The sequence below is a fragment of the Myotis daubentonii genome, chromosome 3 (assembly GCF_963259705.1).
Source record: "Myotis daubentonii chromosome 3, mMyoDau2.1, whole genome shotgun sequence".
In the NCBI taxonomy this organism is placed as follows: Eukaryota; Metazoa; Chordata; class Mammalia; order Chiroptera; family Vespertilionidae; genus Myotis; species Myotis daubentonii.
Genome location: NC_081842.1, coordinates 38,844,394 through 38,859,333, shown reverse-complemented (window position 1 = coordinate 38,859,333; position 14,940 = coordinate 38,844,394). Strand labels below are relative to the sequence as shown.

At 39.2% G+C, this 14,940-nt stretch overlaps 1 protein-coding gene across 2 annotated transcripts in view; it reads left to right on the top strand.

The window, feature by feature from the left end:
- Positions 1–13,973, top strand: part of ZMAT3 (zinc finger matrin-type 3) — a 38,201-nt gene extending 24,228 nt beyond the window's left edge. For both annotated transcript variants that reach the window (XM_059687077.1, XM_059687076.1), the window contains 3 exons: positions 3,498–3,664; positions 3,786–3,886; positions 6,552–13,973. In XM_059687077.1, the coding sequence (XP_059543060.1) occupies positions 3,498–3,664; positions 3,786–3,886; positions 6,552–6,760 (477 nt within the window). In that variant the 3' untranslated portion in view covers positions 6,761–13,973. The remainder of the gene's footprint in view (positions 1–3,497; positions 3,665–3,785; positions 3,887–6,551) is intronic.
- Positions 13,974–14,940: the final 967 nt, after the last annotated feature.

The window sequence follows — 14,940 nt, the reverse complement described above, 5'->3', positions numbered from 1 at the left end:
ACTCGCCTGCCTGCTTGATTGCCCCTAACTGCTTCTGCCTGCCAGCTTGATCACCCCCTAACCACTCCCCTGCCAGCCTGATCGACGTCTAACTGCTCCCCTGCCGGCCCGATTGCCCCCAACAGCCCTCCCCTGCCGACTTGATTGCCCCTAACTTTCCTCCCCTGCAGGCCTGGTCACCCCCAACTGCCCTCCCCTGCTGGCCTGGTCACCCCCAACTGCTCTTCCCTACCAGCCTGGTTGCCCCTAACTGCTCTCCCCTGCTGGCCTGGTCGCCTCCAACTGCTCTCCCCTGCAGGCCTGGTTCCCCCCAACTGCCCTCCCCTGCAGGCCTGGTTCCCCCCAACTGCCCTCCCCTGCAGGCCTGGTCGCTCCCAACTGCCCTCCCCTGCAGGCCTGGTTCCCCCCAACTACCCTCCCCTGCAGGCCTGGTTCCTTCCAACTGCCCTCCCCTGCAGCCCTCATTGCCCCCAGCTGCCCTTTTCTGCCAGCCCGGTCACCCCTAACAGCCCTCCCCTGCAGGCCTGATCGCCCCCAACTGCCCTCCCTTGCAAGCCTGGTCCCTCCCAACTGCCCTTCTCTGCTGGCCTGAACGCCCACAACTGCCCTCCCCTGCCTGCCATCTTGTGTGTTGGAGTGATGGTCAATTTGCATATCACCTCTTTATTATATAGGATTGCAGTTAATCCCATTTAATTTATATTTTGCCTTCTATTAAGATCAATTTCTTGAGATTGTGTGTCCTCCCCCTTCTTCTTCTTCTTCTTCTTCTTCTTCTTCTTTTTTTTTTAAAACTTCTGTCTAGAAAACCTGTAGAAACACTTTCTGGTTGAAAGCAGAGTTTTGTTTACTCTTTGAATGATAGAGCAGGTGTTTCAAGCAAGGTATTCCTGTACTTTAACAGCCTCTGACATAGGGATTCTACTCCTTAATCTGTCTTGAAGTATTATTTGTCTTTAGAACAATACAATGGTCATAAATAGTAAGTCTAACTGAGTACTTTACTATGCCAGGTACTCTGCTAAGCACTTTTCACGCATTGTTTCATTCAGGGCTGGGACTAGGATGGGGAGAGGGATGCATTACATTTCAGCATGAAGTTTAAGAGGGAGACTAAAATCTCAGTAGTCAAGATAACTATTTATTTATTTTTTTGCCGTTATTAATCCTCACCCAAGGATATTTTTTCCATTAATTTTTAGGAAGAGTGGAAGGGAGAGAAGGAGGGTGGTGGAAGGTGGGGCGAGAGAGAGAAAAAGAGAGAGGGAGAGAGAGAGAAAAAGAGAGAGGGAGAGAGAGAGAAAAAGAGAGAGAGAGAGAGAGAGAGAGAGAAACATTTATGCGAGAGAGACACATCGATTGGTTGCCTCTTAACACACCTCAACCGGGGCTGAATATTGAACCTGCAGCCCAGATAGATGCCCTTGACCAGCAATTGAACCTATGACCCTTTAGTGCATGAGCCAATGCTCTAACCCAGGGGTCCTCAAACTATGGCCCGTGGGCCACATGCGGCCCGCCAAAAACATTTATCCGGCCCACTGGGTGTTTTTGCCGCCGCTGTGTGCATAGGAATTTGCTCATAATTTTTTTTTAAAGTATAGTTCGGCCCTCCAATGGTCTGAGGGACAGTGAACTGGCCCCCTGTTTAAAAAGTTTGAGGACCCCTGCTCTAACCACTTAACAACACCGGCCAGGGCCTAGATAACTATTTTCAAAATTCAAAATTAATGTAAAAAATTCAATGGTTAAAAAACATAGGATAAATATTACTGATTTTCCTTTTGCCTCAGGCTGCTCTATGGCTTGGCATGGCAGTTACTGATCCTGTTGTTATTTAATATTTTGATATTTTGTTCCTCATTGATTTTTTGCATTTATAAAAATATTCCATTAAAATATTATTTATTTTTGATTGTTGGGTTGGTTTTTTTTGATGCTCTCTTAAAGTTTGTGCCCATGGCAAGTGCCTGCTTGCCTCATTCTTGTCCTGGGCCCTGACCTCATGGAATGCTTGCAGTAACTTAGCGGTATTGGCCTTATTACTCTGAGGGTAATCCATGGGCCAGCAACCTCGGTCTTACCTGGAAGCTTATTAGAAGCACAGGTAAGCTAAGTAACTTGTCCAGGGTGTTACATGTGGTGGGGCAAGAAGTTTTTTGATCTTAGACCTCTACTCATCACGGTATAATTTTACTTTTCTGAATGCCAGCTGTCCGGTACTTAATGTATGGATAGCAATACCAGCCATTCCTCCATCCTCAAGAATTTGTGGGGGTAAGTGAGATGTCTTAAACACAGAATCAGAGGACAGGAAAGTTCCCAGAATGATCTTCTGGTGGTGTCGTTGTCACAGTACTAAGTCCTGAAGGCTGCTCTAGAACTGGATGGCTGCTCTCTGCTGGGACTGTTTTCAGCCAGCTCCACTCTTTTGGGCAAACAGCCGGCCGTAGCTTTCTTTCAGAGCACAGCCCTTTGTGGTGTTTGAAGACAGCTCTCCTCTGTCCAGAAAGTCTTCCCTTCCAGGTGAAACAGTGCTATTTCTTTCAGCTGGTCCTGATGTGATATGCTTTCCAGACTCTTATATATTTTGTTCTCCTCCAGACAGAATCTAGTTTGTTGTTTTTTATTAGCCCAATAACTTTTATTGAGTGCATACTACCTTTCAGGCACTATATTAGATTTCCCTTAACTCATTGTTTTCCAACCTGAATACAGTTGGCTGGGTCTGCTGATTATCTTCCCCTAATAATATTGTATCTGTAGCTAATTTGTAGACTCTTTGAGCAGGGGCTCATTTAAAAAAAAAATATATATATATATATACACACACACACACACACACACACACAGTGGGGCCTTGACTTACGAGTTTAATTTGTTCCATGATGGAGCTCGTAACTTAAATTACTCATATGTCAAATCATAAAGTGAACGAGTGAGACACGTGATGCTGGGCTGATGTTGTGTCGTTCACTGTGACGTTCGCTGCGCCAACTAGCTGTGGGGTATCTGAAGCTGGCTCTTAACCCGAATTTTAGCTCGCAACTCAAAGCAAAAAATCGGCCGAGAGACGACTCGTATCTCGAAAAACTTGTTAGTCGGGACACTCGTAACTCAAGGCCCCACTGAATGTATGTAATGTATATATATATATATATATATCTGTATATAACTTCTGCATTAGGTAGCAAGCCCTATTAACTGTAGGTGATCAGTAAATGCTTATGGATGGATTCTGGGCTGACTTGACTTTTTCTGATAATACGATTTTAGCCTTTACCTATACTACCTTAAATTTTCCATTCTGGGTTTTATTTATTTTTTTTAATTCCTCATTGGAGATAGCAATGAGCCATTCATGATTTTGTTACATTGGTGATTGTCCTGCAAAACCATGACTAAGTGTCTCCTAGCCTTAGAAGGAACCTGGAGGAGGAGAAGGAAATGCTCCAGATTTTTCTTTGTAACCTTGTTTCTTATGTCTTTGATGTCAGATGGGCTCCTTTAAGCCGGGTGGCCGAGTGATCCTGGCCACAGAGAATGATTACTGTAAGCTCTGTGATGCCTCCTTTAGTTCTCCAGCTGTGGCTCAGGCTCACTATCAAGGGAAGAATCATGCCAAGAGACTGCGGCTGGCGGAAGCTCAGAGTAACTCATTCTCGTAGGTATTGCCGTTTTCTCTGAGGCCGAAGTGTTGTGTGAGACTGAGTGTCTGAAGAGAGAAAGAGTTGAAATGGATCCCTGTTTAGAAGTCTCACTCTTTCAAAATTTCTTTTCTTCAGGGAATCCTCAGAGGCCGGTCAACGGCGGGCCCGGAAAGAAGGGAATGAATATAAAATGATGCCTAATAGGAGAAATATGTATACAGTACAGAATAATACAGGTATCCAGTGAATTTCCACATACCTTGGCTACTGCTGCAAATGGTCTCCTTTATTTTTACTTCTTTTAATGGTAATAGATAGCCCTGAGAATTTGGGGTAAGCTGCTTTGTTTGAATTGATCTAGTGGCTTTTCAAGCTGGTGTTTATTTCAGGTCTCAATTATTTATTTATTTTCTATTTAGTATATTACTTATTTTTATTTTAAACTATAGTTTATGTTTTAAGATGTTTTATTATGGTTCCTTTATGTTTCTTCTGGTATTTTCCAGCTGAGGAATGTAAAATCCCTTATAAAAATGAGCTTTTTGGTTTATGGTTGCACTGTGCTAAATCCATATATATTGAGGAAAATTAAAAGCATTATAGCAGTGGTGCTTAACCAGGGTAGTGAATTAGAATTGCCCTGGGGAGTTGTTATAAAATACACATGCTTGAACCAGGACTCAGAGATTTTCAGTCAGTACATTTGGAGTAGGACCCAGACATACATGTACTTTGAAAATGCTTCCTACGTATACACCTTCAGTTCAGAACAACTAGTTTATAGGGATGATTATCTTGAGGAGGGAAAGTAGGACTGAGTAGTCCCTCATCCTCCCTCTGCTCCAGTCTCCAGTGCATACACATACCAGCGTAGGTTATTCATGTGAATAGTAAAACAAACAACAAATGAAAACAGTTAATTGGAAAGGTAAGAGAAGCATAGAAAATAGGGACAGATAGAAACAAAAATGTAATATAGTTGTAAAAAGCCTAAACATATATCAGTAATTGTAATAAGTGTAAATTTACTAAATTCTCAGTTAAAACCCAGAGGTTATAAAATTAGATTAAAAATGAGCTAAAATGAAGGAAGCTGAAATAGCAATATTAAAGTTAGATGAAATAAACTTTAGATCAGAAGGTAGTTTAGACTATGTTCTCTGACCGGAGAACAAGTGAGATGTCAGTAAAAAAAATATTTTTAAAAATCACACAGAATTTCCAGTTGTTTGGAAATTTAAAAACACTTCTAAATAACTCATAGGCCAAAGAAGAAATTATATAGAGTATTAAAAATATTAGAAGCAAACATCAATAAAAATATATTAAATTTGTAGAACGAAGTGAAAGCAATATTTTGAGAAAAGCCTCAACTATTTATTATAGTAGAAAAGGAAAGCATAAAATTAATAAGTTATTGGTCCAACTTAAGGAGTCAGTTATGTAAAAAGAATAAAAGAAAATGATTAATAATTCCGCCAACATTTTTACATATGTCATTCCACTCTTTCTACATAATACTTTTTTAAAATAGAAATGTGATTATATTTTGTGATATTCTTATTTCACTTAATAGCATATTATAATCACACTAGAGGCCCTGTGCATGAAATTTGTGCACTGCAGGGGGGGGTGTCCCTTAGTCCAGCCTGCACCCTCTCCAATCTGGGACATCCCTCTCACAATCTGGGACTGCTGGCTCCCAACTGCTTGCCTGCCTGATTGCCCCTAACTGCTTCTGCCTGCCAGCCTGATCACCCCCTAACCACATCCCTGCCAGCCTGGTCGACGCCTAGCTGCTCCCCTGCCAGTCCGATCGCCCCCAACTGCCCTCCCCTGCTGGCCTGATCACCCCCAATTGCCCTCCCCTGCAGGCCCAGTATCCCCCAGCTGCCTTCCCCTGCAGGCCTGGTTGCCCCCAACTGCCCTCTCCTGCAGGCCTGGTCGCCCCAAACTGCCCTCTGCTGCTAGCCTGGTTACCCCAACTGCCCTTCCCCTGCAGGCCTAGTCGCCCCAACTCCCCTCCCTTCCTTGCAGGCCTGGTTGCCCCCAACTGCCCTCCCTCCACTGTAGGCCTGGTCGCCCCTAACTGCCCTCCCCTGCTGGCCTGTTCGCCCCCAACTGCCCTCCCTTGCAGGTCTGGTCCCTCCCAACTGCCCTCCCTACCCTGCAGGCCCAGTCGCCCCTAACTGCCCTCCCCTGCTGGCCTGATCGCCCACAACTGCCCTCCCCTGCCGGCCATCTTGTGGTGGCCATCTTATGACCACATGGGGGCGGCCATCTCGTGTGAGGTCATGATGGTCAATTTGCATATTACCTCTTAATTATATAGGATTTTCATGTAACTAAAATATTTTTATTACTTTTGGTGACAGCATGGTTTTCCATTGCAGTTTTTACTGTAATTTTTTAAATTGTATTTTTGGAACTCTTCTTTTCTCACATCCTTCCAAAAATGCTTTTTATAAATACTGATGAAATAAATATCCTCACTGATAAATCTATATGCAAGAATTCTTAATATTTTCTTAGGATAATTCTTAGAAATAAAATTTTTGGATTAAAGTGTTGGCATAATTATTAAACCATATAATGCTGGGAAATTAAATCACTTTAAAAACTGTACCTACTGTTTAGAGACATTGTCATTTAGAATTTGGGTTTGGCTCTACAGTAACCTTTTTGACAAGAGTTGGAAGAATCATATTAGCTTTTAGATGAACCTGTATAAAATTGTAATTTAAAAAATCCATTAACTTCACATTTTTTTTAAAGCTAGGAATCTGAGAATTTTATAATGACTAAAACATATAAATTATAGTGATGATTGATCAGACTGTTGTCATTCACTTAGTGACTATTTTGAAGTGAACAAATTACTTTCGTCTCTTGCTTTGGCAGGTCCGTACTTCAATCGCCGCTCTCGGCAGAGAATTCCGCGTGATCTGGCCATGTGCGTTACTCCAAGTGGCCAGTTTTACTGCTCGATGTGCAATGTTGGGGCTGGCGAAGAGGTGGAATTCCGGCATCATTTAGAGAGCAAGCAGCATAAAAGCAAGGTGTCTGAACAGCGGTACAGGAATGAGATGGAGAATCTGGGCTATGTATAGGGATCGTTGTGTTCAGATAGAGCAGCTCGTCCTGCCTGTTATTTGCCTTCTGTCAACATGCCCTGCTTTGTGGTCCTTTTGATATAAGTACTTTCCTCTGCTTAATGTTAATACATGTAACTGCAGTGGTACCGTGAGATGTCAACATTGGGGAAGGACAAGAGCGTGCTTCTTAGGTCATGATGCTTTTTCAGGTCAGCTGTGTTGAGTTACTTAGAGCATGTGACCTCCCTACCCCATGAAAAATAAATTTTTATCTTGACCAAGTTCTGGTCAGTAAGAAGCCTGACCACTTAGAGCTTTAACTATTTAAAAATCTCATCTTCTTTTGCAATTTTGTGTACTGTTAAGGATTTTATTGAGTTCTTCAGATCACAGTAAAAACAGGTAAGCAGAGATTTCACTTTCCCAAGGCTCCTTTGGAACCTCACCTCAACTCAATATCTTGTCGGTAGGACATACTATTATAAACTGCATTAGGGTCTTTCCCAGGACATTTTTCCTCTTATCATGTCTTCCCATGATTGAGATGAAGGTTTTCTTGGATTCAGACACCTCCAATGTCCTTGTGGACTTCCAAACAGTGTAACTTCATATCCAGTTATGGATTTCACATGTTTAAATGCTACCTTTCCCCATCCTCATCACCCCGGTTGAATTAGCTTGTCCCATAAGGTCATTTTCATGCCCCATCTATGTTGTGGGATTTCCAAGCCCCACATTTGAATATCCAATGAATTTAAGATAGATACGATATTTTTTTAAAAAAATATTTTTCAGCTGGTTTTAGGAAATGTAAAGATGTGTTTAATTTTTCAATTTAGAGTTACTTAGTTGATAATAACTTGTTACTTATATGATGGCCTCAGTCATAAATTTAGATCTCTGGGTATTTGGTTTGGCAGACTTTGTAGATACACTGATCCTTATATTTTACTTACATTCATCTGTGTGTTGTTAGTTGGCTGTCCTGAAAAATACTGTTTCATAGAGAGGAATTTTTAAAAAGTTGATTCAATTTCATTATCATTTCAAGTATAAAAATACATGAACTTTGATTTCATTCTTTCTAATTCAGCTTCCTTGAAAATAGTAGAAATACATTATAGATTACTTGTTATCTGATAATTACAGCAGTATTACTAGTTTTGTATTTTTTTTAAAGCTCTAATGTATGTCTAGATTAAGTAATGGAGTACTCTATGAACTTTCATTAACTGTATTTTACCTACTTACTGTATTTACATGGATAAGGCGGGTGCTCATCCATACTTCTTTTGAAAGGCCACAAAGAAGTTTATGTTGAGCAGTATTTTTGCATTATGGTCAATTCATACTTGATTGCTTATTAAAAAATGCCAAACTCCCGTTTTCCTTTGAGAATTCTATATGCAAAGAGATGGGGAGAAGGAAAATTATAGCAGTTCCTTTCTTTAATACTTCTAAACAATGTTGAATGCTCTAGACCAGCCGTGGGCAAACTACGGCCCGCAGGCCGGATCCGGCCTGTTTGAAATGAATAAAACTAAAAAAAAAAGACCGTACCCTTTTATGTAATGATGTTTACTTTGAATTTATATTAGTTCACACAAACACTCCATCCATGCTTTTATTCCGGCCCTCCGGTCCAGTTTAAGAACCCATTGTGGCCCTCGAGTCAAAAAGTTTGCCCACCCCTGCTCTAGACTCATGTTTAAAATTCAGTTTTGTCATTAACTTCTGGTACAGTATCAAGTCACTCTTCTGTTGGAGTGATGGTTTTTGAAAAGTAAAATTATTTAATAATATTTTTCTCTCCCAGAAACAGAAGAATAATATTCAGTTGAGATTCTCTTTAGAGCGGTGACTCTTAGCAAAATAATCCTTTGTGCAGTAATTTATAAAATACAGTTGATGAGTTTAGGGCAATTTAGAATTTATTTTATTGGTCAGTACGTTATTCATTTTGCTGCTAAGTATAATTTTTTGGTAGATTTTAATATTACAGTGCTGGCCACTTGGTTCTATGATTATTTAAAAATCCCATTTTCCCTTCTCTCTGTATGTGTATTTATATACATACAGACACATGTATAAAATTATAGGTATATGCTTTTATGTGTTACCACAGAGAAGATTTCATTGAATTCTTATTTCAGATAACAGTAAAAGATTGTGGATAAGAATTTGCATTTTGTAAAAGTGACATTCATCCACTTTCAGTTTTTCCTTTGCAAATAAAATTAAAGGAAGGGTTTTCCTCACTCTCCCCACCTAATAATTTCATTATATATACAAAAACCAGTGGGTTTAAGGCCTTGATGTGTTTTCCTGGCCTTTCGTGTTCAGGTTGCCAGTCTCCCAGTGCTCTTAATGGATGTTAGGAATGCATAAACGCATTTTCTTTGAAAGAAAAAAGATCTATAGTGTTATTTCTTACTTGCTATATTTCTTTGCACTAAAAAAGAGCTATGTGTTTGTTTTATATGAACACTTTAGATACCATATTGCCTACAATAACTTGGTTTGCTCCTTAATTTCTAAACTCTAGGAAGTTGGTAAATAACTTCCGTGATCATTTATAGAAGTTACATACACATCCCCCTAAAAAGCCCCTACACATCTCTGTGACAGTGGGTTGGGCTCGATACCTTGCGATGGTCTGTGTTCCATAGGTGAGACAAAGGGTGAGGCTGTCAGAAAGGAAATGCCTGAATAAAGACATTTCTACATGGTGCAGTTTCTCATATCCACGCATCCCTCATAGACGGTGTTTTCCCTGTTGGAGAGCTTGTTGTGACTACTGCAGTCCGTGACTTGTGATCTCTGTTGATTTCATTTGTGAAGTCCAGTCTTGCTCTGTAACGTGCTTGAGACTTTGCACCCTGTGTTCCCCAGGAATCATGTTAGTGTCTTTTATATGCTGTGTACAAGGACAGACTAAGGCCCAACTGACGGAACATCTGGAGTCAATTAAATTAAATAGATTTCAGTAATCACCTGCAAGAACTCATGGCATCCAAGTCTATCTTCTCTGTGAATATCTTTGTGTAAGTTGTCATTGTGAGAAGATGACAGAAACTCTGCTAACATATTGAGGGCAAGAAGTTGTAAAGGAAAAATTCCATGTCCCAATTAAAAGATTGGATTGCATATGCCTTCTAAGTGTTGTTTCCCCCCCCCCCCCCCAAAAAAGTGAAGCTATAAAACTGAGTGTGCCATGTACTCCTTTTGACTCCACATTGAACAGAAAATACGTTACTGGTCTTGTCTTTGTACATCACATACTGCAACTTGTAAATATGTGCATGTTGTTTATTACATTTGTCTGCCTGCCTCCTCTTGCACTGAATTCTCTAAGTGAATACTTTTTGTGTACCACCCATTTTGAAAAAGTTCCTCCTCCAATTCCTCACTCTCTCCCCTTCTAATGAGATGGTACACGTAGAAAACCAATTCGGATTCTGAACTCTGAGAGTGAGTGAAGAATCGTGGCTGAGGTCATCCTTATGTCCCTCTGACTTGAACAGCTAAAGGAAGCATGAGATCTTCCACCTTATTCTGCAGAGCTGTTCTGTGGCTGGTACACTTGCTGTAGTTACCCAGCTACACTTTGAACAGAGATCAAATATATATATATATATATAATCTTCCTCTGAAGATAGAGTTTAAGGATTAGCTGTGGGATTTATGATTCCGAATTGGCTGGAACAATGAGCAACGGACAGTTTGAGGACTGTCCAGCGACCTGTGTAAAATGAGTTTGCTTAGATCATGGGAGAACTGTAATCGTCCTGCATAGCCTTCTCCACAGAGCAGCCTAGGAAAGGTGGGTTTGGAACCTAATCTATTTTGTTTCCTCAGAACTTCAGCTGGAAGTACTCGGTAAAGAACTTGGTGAGACATATAAGGACAGAGCTACTTTAGAAATTAGACAAATGTTTCGTTAGTATAGGGAAAGTTTAATGTTGAAGAGATGTTTAAAAATATTCTACCTTACAAAGATTTTTTTTTTTTTAGCACCAGCCAAATCACTGTTACGGAGTTTCATACATAATAGTGTTTTGTTGTTGCTTTTATTTTTGGCGGTGGATCCCTACTATTGGGAGTTATCGGTCTAACAAAATGGACAAATATCTGTGTAAATAGCTTCCCATATATTTGTTCTGATAGCTCTTTTGACTTTTTCTTCCCATTTTGAATAGGAGGATCATTGTAAACCCCCTTTCTGGGTAGCCACCAAAACAACAACAAAATACTGGCTTATAGTCCATGTGACCCTGTTTTGTTAAGCCCAGAATATGAGTGCCTTTAGCAAGTTTTAGCATTTCACAGAGAGAAGAGATGTTATAATTATTGTCATTAATCACAGTTCATTACACAGAAGCTTGGAAAGGCAAAGGTCTGTGTGAATTCTATGTTCTATACCTTTTTTCCCCCCTCTTAATGCTGTCTCAATTTGATATTGAATAAAAGTATTATTAGTGTTGATCAGGAACCATACACCATGAAAATGAATTCAGCTGTCTAGACTGGCAACAGTCACAGATTATTTTTCACCTTTATCTGTGTTACATTTATATTTAGTGAAGGGTGGTGTGGTGGGTTGGGAAGAGCTTGTGTCTTGTGTAGAGAGAAGAGAATTATGTATTACAAATAAGTGAGGGAAGAGATTGTCATGCTCAGTAGGTATTAAGTATGTTACTTTGTCTCTACGTTAAAAAAAGCATCTTCCCAAATCAGGTCTGAGGACTCTTAAAGCGAAAATTTTCCTACTTCAGATAACTTTTAAAATTCCAAATTGCTGAGTACTTTGAGTCTTTAAAACGTACTACTAAATTTATTGTAGAAATTTAGCATTTTATTATGAAAATTTTCAAACACATCAAAAATTTTTTACAATACACCCACCCCTAGATTCTACAATCAATATTTTACTATATTTGTATTACCACATAGCTATCCAATCCTCTATTCACCCACCATTCCATAGTATATTTTAAATATACATTTCAATGTAAATTTCAGACAATACATTTACCTTAAACACTTTAGCATAGGTGTCGTTAACTAGAATTTAATATTTGTTTAAATATCAATAGCTTTTAAAAAGCAGCATCTCAATGATAAGTTTAGATCATATGTTTCTTGAACTCATGAAATTGATAACCTGAGCCAGTTAACATACAGTTTTTCTTGTGTGGACTTTAGCCTTCCAGTTTCTGTTTTTGTATGTGTTTAGAGTGAGGGAAGACAACTTTCAAACTGAAGTTTTCTTGAGTTGGTCATTTTAAATGCTTAGTTGTCATATGTCTTAAAGTTTCATGACAATAATTTCTCCCTTATCCCTGTTGTTATGATGTATGTTGCTGAACTATGCAGCTTCTTTAAAAAATTGTAAGTTGCTGATTGGGGTTTATTAAATCAGCGTATACCTCATTTCAACCTGCTGCTGCTTTTCTCATCTTAATCATGTTTCCTTCACTACTTTCACCTGTTCTACCAGTAAGTATAGAGTCAAACCCATAGATGGTTAGTTGTTTTAAATAACTTTAGATGAGCAGATTAAGTAGTTTAGAAAGTTAAAACCATTCATTTCTCTAAAGCCTTTGAGTTCCCTGACAATGGTACTTGCCCATGCTTCCTCCAGCCATAATTAGCAGGATTGAAAATGACTGTACTGTACAATGAGTTGTTGAAATTGTGAGCCTTAGTACCCATCTTTAGCTTTACTCTAGTACTGTCTGGAAAACTTTTTTTTTTTTTTTACATATGCCTTTATTATGGCACTTTTTTTTGGTGGGTAAAGAATTTAAGTGACTTGCTCCAGGGCATGAAGATGCAATGGATATGTCAGAATGGAAACTTCAATGTTCTTGAATCTTATACTTGTGCTATTTTGATAAGATTCAAGGCTTCTAAAATAACATTTTCTTTGGGGCCCTTCAAAGGAAATTATGAATCTTTAGTAATTAGACTTTTCCTTTTTAGGCATTTCGTATCTTTTTGAACTTAAAGATCTTTTCATGGTCGTAGTTCCCATTAAGCCAATGAAGTTGCTGAAAATAGAACTTTACTGTTGAATACTAATGAATGCAGTTTTTATCGGATTTATTTTTGCATTTCAATGACTTTCATGATTCATTCATAATTCTTTCTATGTAAGTGCTTAAGTGACCCCCTCACTAGTGAAAATAAATGTTCTATATCACTGGTTATATGTATATTCTCTACATGATCTATTTTTTTAAGGAGAAGTAACCCCATATGTCAGAAGGAATGATAATATCCTAGGGCAAAGAACATAGAAAGTTTATTTCTACTCTGCAAATCTGGCATGTACAGGAACAAAACTCTTTTAGAGGGGCTGATCGTTGTTTGCCTTCTCTTGGTACTTGAGCTCCTTCCTGTGGTTTTGTAAATCCGTGTGTCATTTTATAAGAATTTCATGTTGATTCTGTGTAAATTGGTGTTTACCTTGTGGTATCCTCGGCCGCCCACAATAATTTAATTTGGGTATGGTGTGTCTGCTTTGAAATGCCTTACTAGAGTATGTCAGACTGCTCTAACGCATTCCTTTTATCTGCTAAGACAATACACATTGTCTCTCTTGGCTGTATGCTCTAGGTCCAGAAGCAAAAACGACTTTGCTTTCACTGTTAAGGTTGCATTTTAGTGCAGCTACTGTTCTAAATTAGAGAATAAAATCATGGAAAAGCAAGGGTGACATTCAAGCCCTTCATTTAATGGCATGGCAAGCTTTTAAAACAGTTTGTGCTATTTCGCTAGAACAATGTCTCTAGTAAAGTCCATAGCTAAAAAAAAATAAAATAAAATAAAAGCCAGCCAAAACTGTGTGAAATTGGGGATGCTCCCTAAAATGATTTCTCAGTGTCCTACAGGGGTTTAACATGGTGTGTGCGGTTGGTGCCAAGTGCCAGTCCACGTGTTGGAAATCTGCTTCTGTTCTGGGGCTACAGAAATGACAAAAGTGTCATGGGATTAAAACCAATCAACTGTGAATTGTGAAATTGAAATTGCTCTTTTGGTTTTATGTTCTTCTGCACATTGAATTAGAAATCAAAAAAGTTACTTAAAATTTATACTGCTGATGTTGATGGCTCGTTCTGGCTGTGTATCCTCACCATGTATTGATTTCTGATAAAGGCTTGACGTTATTATAACAGGCATTTTGTGTTCAATTGAATAAAACACTTTCTGAGTCTTGTCTGCAGATTGTTTGGTGATGAGTTGGAGATCAAGGGAAAAGGTGCATTGCCAGTCTGGAGGTTTTTTCGACGCTGATGTGCAATGGCTGTGGGCTCACCCTTAGTCAGCCTGCACCTAATCTGCCATGGACTTGAACGCATGTGGAGACTTGTCAGCTTTTGGGCTTGCAGTGGAATTGACCTAGCTGCCCACACTACCCTCTCCCTTCCCCCCTCACTGGAGTCATTCTAGGTTGGAGTGAGCTCTTAGTTTTATTGACATATTTTAAAATTTACCTTCCCTTCAAATTCGGAGAATAGTTGAGCTTAGCAGGATCATAACAGCTGCTTCTAGATAATAAGCACATTAACAGGCATATACCCATTAATAGTTTGGGTATTTCACATGTAAATTACTCTGATAATTAGCTTGAAAGTACAATATATTATTGGGGTATGGTCATTAAGCACTCTGTTTTACTGTATGCAATGTGCTTTTGACCTTAAATGCTCATTTTAAAGAGTAGATTATAGGCCCAGAAGGTGCTGTTATGGCTTGTTTAATCAGGATGCGAGACACACACACTTACTGTCGTGGGAAACATTCTTGTCTGCACACACAAAAAATGTTTCTGAATGAACTGAATAGATCACATTGAGTCTGTTTTAAAATACTCAAGGCATCAGCACATTTTATTAAATCATCTCCAAGAGATTTTTAGCTTAAAAGAAAACCATAATAATGGACATTAAAGAAAAAAAAGTCTTACCAGTAGAGCTTTTCAGCTCTTTTATTCCCCTCCCCCCCCCCCCCCCCCCCGCATTTCTGAGGCTTATCCATTCCCTGAAAATTTATTCAAGACCAAGCACTGGGTACTATCCTTTAAAATTGCCTGTCTATAAAAGACTAGCAATGAACTCTCCCAATCCATTGTAACTTGATATATGATTATAGAGAGATCAGAAATAAATATTTTTTGTGATGACTTTTAA